The sequence below is a fragment of the Coregonus lavaretus genome, assembly GCF_964263955.1.
Source record: "Coregonus lavaretus genome assembly, chromosome: 9".
In the NCBI taxonomy this organism is placed as follows: Eukaryota; Metazoa; Chordata; class Actinopteri; order Salmoniformes; family Salmonidae; genus Coregonus; species Coregonus lavaretus.
The window spans coordinates 26968371-26972991 of NC_139996.1; the positions used below are offsets into that span (position 1 = coordinate 26968371).

The 4621-nt window shown below is 48.9% G+C and overlaps 1 protein-coding gene across 1 annotated transcript in view; it reads left to right on the forward strand.

The window, feature by feature from the left end:
• The window catches only part of LOC311134753 (IQ motif and SEC7 domain-containing protein 3-like), a gene marked incomplete at both ends in the record, with an annotated part of 18732 nt that extends 14342 nt beyond the window's left edge, over nucleotides 1–4390 (forward strand). Inside the window, 8 exons of the mRNA XM_084168533.1 lie at nucleotides 83–249; nucleotides 1002–1141; nucleotides 1777–1908; nucleotides 2031–2130; nucleotides 2361–2519; nucleotides 2636–2731; nucleotides 2810–2853; nucleotides 3929–4390. Of these exons, the coding sequence (XP_084024659.1) occupies nucleotides 83–249; nucleotides 1002–1141; nucleotides 1777–1908; nucleotides 2031–2130; nucleotides 2361–2519; nucleotides 2636–2731; nucleotides 2810–2853; nucleotides 3929–4390 (1300 nt within the window). The remainder of the gene's footprint in view (nucleotides 1–82; nucleotides 250–1001; nucleotides 1142–1776; nucleotides 1909–2030; nucleotides 2131–2360; nucleotides 2520–2635; nucleotides 2732–2809; nucleotides 2854–3928) is intronic.
• Nucleotides 4391–4621: the final 231 nt, after the last annotated feature.

The following is a 4621-nucleotide window of genomic DNA, read 5'->3' on the forward strand; positions in this document are numbered from 1 at the left end:
TCAAGTCTGACATTTTAAAGTGGAAATTACTAAATGTTTAAAGTGTAAAGATACCTCTCTCTCCATCTGTCCATCTCTCCAGTCAGAGGTATTGTATGTGTAATCCCGAGGTGGTGCAGCAGTTCCATAACCCAGACACCATCTTCATCCTGGCCTTTGCTGTGGTCCTCCTCAACACTGACATGTACTCCCCTAACATCAAACCTCAACGCAAGATGGGCCTCGACGACTTCATACGCAACTTACGAGGTGACTGGGTGTCTGTGTGTCTGTCTCTGTGTTGTCTATAAACAGGGCCTAGCTTGATAGGGGGGTTAGGTCTTTTTCTCCCGTCAGTGTGAGTTTTGAGCCTACTGATAAAATAAATATTTAAAATAATACAAACCCCATGGTGATATTTTTGTGACAGTGTGTGCCTGTGTGTGTGTGTGTGTGTGTATGTGTGTGTGTGTTTATGAGTGTGACTCAGTATAATGAGCTGCAGAAGCCTTGCAACATTTATGACAGCGTTTCTGAGCTTGGTGTTAGAGACTAGAGACACTGGAGTGGTTATTTATAGAACTGACACGCAAACCCGCACAGATGCACACACAATGCTTTGAATATTTTAATACAACACAGTGCCATTTTTGTCTGGACTGGCACATATCATTAGAGTGGCAGGATCAGGTCTGGTGAGTCTAGAGAACACACCAAACCAGGGGACAAGAGAGAGAGAGGGTTGGGTGCAGGAACATCACTAACTCCTCTCCTCATGTTCTACTGGGGATGGGGCTTCGCTCCTGACTGGAACACAACACAAGGTTTCCCTCTAGTGGTGAGATAGAGCCACAGCATATCTACTGCTGACAGATATGAGTGCTACTAACACCAGCCACTCCTGTCCTGTCTTGCAAAGAGTCTAAACCAGGGATGGAGTAAATTCAGCTATTACTTTATTTTCTGAATTCCCTCTCTAGTTCCTCCTGTGTGACTAGTAGTGTGTGTCCCTGTTTCCTCAGGAGTGGACGACGGAGCAGACATCCCCAGGGAGATGGTGGCAGGGATATATGAGAGGACCCAGCAGAGAGAGCTACGCTCCAACGAAGACCACGTCACCTACGTCAGCCGTGTGGAACAGTCCATACTGGGCATGAAGACTGTGAGTGTGTTGGGTTTGGGTGTGTGTGTGTCAGATAGCGAGAGAGAGAGAGAGAGAGAGAGAGAGAGAGAGAGAGAGAGAGAGAGAGAGAGAGAGAGAGAGAGAGAGAGAGAGAGAGAGATACAGAGAGTGAGAGAGAGAGAGAGTGAGAGAGAGAGAGAGAGAGAGAGAGAGAGAGAGAGAGAGAGAGAGAGAGAGAGAGAGAGAGAGGTGCATGTGTGTGTTGTGTGTCTGAAAGAGAGATGGAGAGAGAGTGAGATAGAGTTTGAGGGAGAGGTGTGTATCTGTGTGTGAGAGAGCGGTGAGTGTGTGTGTGTTAACCCCATGGTGTGTGTGTGTGTTAACCTCATGGTGTGTGTGTTAAACCCATGGTGTGTGTGTTAACCTCATGGTGTGTGTGTTAACCTCATGGTGTGTGTGTTAACCTCATGGTGTGTGTGTTAAACCCATGGTGTGTGTGTTAACCTCATGGTGTGTGTGTTAACCTCATGGTGTGTGTGTTAACCTCATGGTGTGTGTGTTAAACCCATGGTGTGTGTGTTAACCTCATGGTGTGTGTGTGTTAAGCCCATGGTGTGTGTGTTAACCTCATGGTGTGTGTGTTAAGCCCATGGTGTGTGTGTATTTCTTTGTAGATCCTGTCTGTGCCCCACCGTAGGCTGGTGTGCTGCTGTCGTCTGTTCGAGGTGGCAGACTTCAACAAACCTCTGAAACAGAAACTGGCCAACACCCAGAGAGAGGTGTTCCTGTTCAACGACCTCATACTGGTGAGAACACACACAAGCACACATGCACGCACGCACACGTGTAGTGTTATTTTGTGTACTCACAGTGTGTGTTTGTGTACTGATGGTATAGCTAATGTTCATTCTGATATCTCCTCACACAGATCCTGAAGTTGTGTCCCAAGAAGAAGACTTCTGCCTCCTACACCTTCTGCAAAGCCATGGGTCTACTGGGCATGCAGTTCCACCTCTTCAGCAACGAATGTAATTACTATACTACCATTACTACTACTGCTACTATACTATAACACTGTACTGCTACATACATAGCTAACTATGATGAGCTGTGACATTGTTTGTCCAGAGTCCAGACTATGCCAATGGCATCACCTTTTTACTTACATAGCTAACTGTGTGTGTGTGTGTGTGTGTGTGTGTGTGTGTGTGTGTGTGTGTGTGTGTGTGTGTGTGTGTGTGTGTGTGTGTGTGTCCAGACTATGCTCATGGCATCACCATGTTGAGTCCGTTCTCGTCAGAGAAGAAGCAGGTGGTGAGTTTCTGTTCCCCCAGTGGAGAGGAGCTCAGGAAGTTCACAGAGGAGCTACGAGAGTCTATCACTGAGGTCAATGAGATGGAACAGATACACATCCAATGTGAGCACCCACCCACACACAAACAAACACACCACACACACACACACACACACACACACACACACACACACACACACACACACAATATGTATATGGTCATATATCACTGTCTGCAGGGGAGCTGGAGAGAGAACAGGGGGTGCAGACTCATACCCCCCACACCAACGGAGGACAGATGGGCACACTCAGTCGACACACAGGATCCCCCACAGGTAACAAACAAACACTAAGTTAGCGACTAGCATCCACACATCACGCTGTCTGTGTCACTTTTGTGTTTCTGCCCTCAGCCCAGCAAGATCTGTATGACAAGACTGGCAACAACACTGTGGAGGTGAGTCACATACACACTGTGTGTTTGTTGTTAGCAAAGATACAGACAGGTGAGGAGTAAGGAGACCCTCGTCAGCTCCCTCCAGCTCTGTGTGACTCAGAGCGACACAGCTACAACTGTAGGGCTAGCTTTAACCTTCAGCCTTCTGCTAACAGGGGCCAGTAATTAGCTATTAGCCACCTGCTAATGCAGGGTTAGCTATTAGCCTCCTGCTAGTGGGGGGTTAGCTATTAGCTATTAGCCTCCTGCTAGTGGGGGGTTAGCTATTAGCTATTAGTCTCCTGCTAACAGAACATTTGCTTCCCAGCCATCATACGCTTTTCCAAGCCCTGCTGGCTTGCTAGAAAACAATTTCCATGGCCAGACTCAGGGTTGATGCGTGATGCTGTGTCTGTGTCTGTGTCTGTGTCTGTGTCTGTGTCTGTGTATGCATGCATGTGATCCTCTGTAGCTCAATTGGTAGAGCATGGCGCTTGTAACGCCAGGGTAGTGGGTTTGATCCCCGGGACCACCCATACGTAAAAATGTATGCACACATGACTGTAAGTCGCTTTGGATAAAAGTGTCTGCTAAATGGCATATTATATTATTATTATTATATTATGTGTATGAATCAAGCCCAGTTCCTCCACTCTAAATGCCCTCTCTACAGAACTAGCAGCCCCCATCCCAACCTCCCCACCAACCCCTAACTCTTAGTCAGTCCTTTAGCGTTGCATATATCTGGGCGGCAGGTAGCATAGTGGTTAAGAGCGTTGGGCCAGTAACCGAAAGGTCACTGGTTGAATCCCCAAGCCGACTAGGTGAAAAATCTGTCAATGTGCCCTTGCTCCTGTAAGTTGCTGCGGATAAGAGCGTCTGCTAAATGACTAAATGTAAAAATCTTTGTTAGGGAGACACTGAAACGTCCCTCGACCCAAACACAAGTGTGTCTCTCAGCTGGTGTGTGTACGTGCGTGTGCTCGCTTCCTGCATGCCTGCATGCTGCCAGTGTGTCTAACCCACCAGAGGGCTGCTGTAGGCTGCATTCAGGCTGGTAACTCCTCATGCCATTCTCTGGCTGTTTCTAAACTAGGTGTCAATTCACAATAGGCTGCTGCAGACCTACCACATGACCCAGCCCAGCCCTGATAGGCTGCTCCAGACCTACCATGTGGCCAGTCCCGACTCCACCCAACTGGCTCTGGCAGAACCCCTGGCAATGCTTAGCCCCACCCACCCTGGAGAACTCCGCCCAGACACCCTCATTCAATGCCAGCAGATCGTCAAGGTGATTGTCATGGACCAGAGCGGCCAGGGGCGAATGGAAGCCTTCCTCAGCCAAGGAAGCCCCGCCTCCCACCACCGCCTCATCCAATCAGCGATGTCCACACCAGTACGGATCAGAGAGGGATCTGAGCCCCCTCTGCCTCCTCCTCCTCCCCCCTACAACCACCCCCACCAGTACTGTCCCCCCGACTCCCCCTGCCCCCTTCCACACACCCTTCCTCACCCCCTACGTAGACGCAACTCTAGTGGTTCCCGCAGCCTCGTCTGACACATGGCCCCTGGTCCTACCACACCTAATCCTGCATCCTCTGACCTTTTGTTAAACAATGATGTGTGGGAGAAACACACACAACACAAACACTCATATACGATGATAGAGAGAGAAAGGGTGAGACGAGGAAGGGAGGAAGAGAAAGAGGGAGGTAAGGAAGTCAGCTGAGAGAGAGGGAATAAGCCGATATATAGAGTGGGAGAAAATGGACAGGATTCAAATCAATAT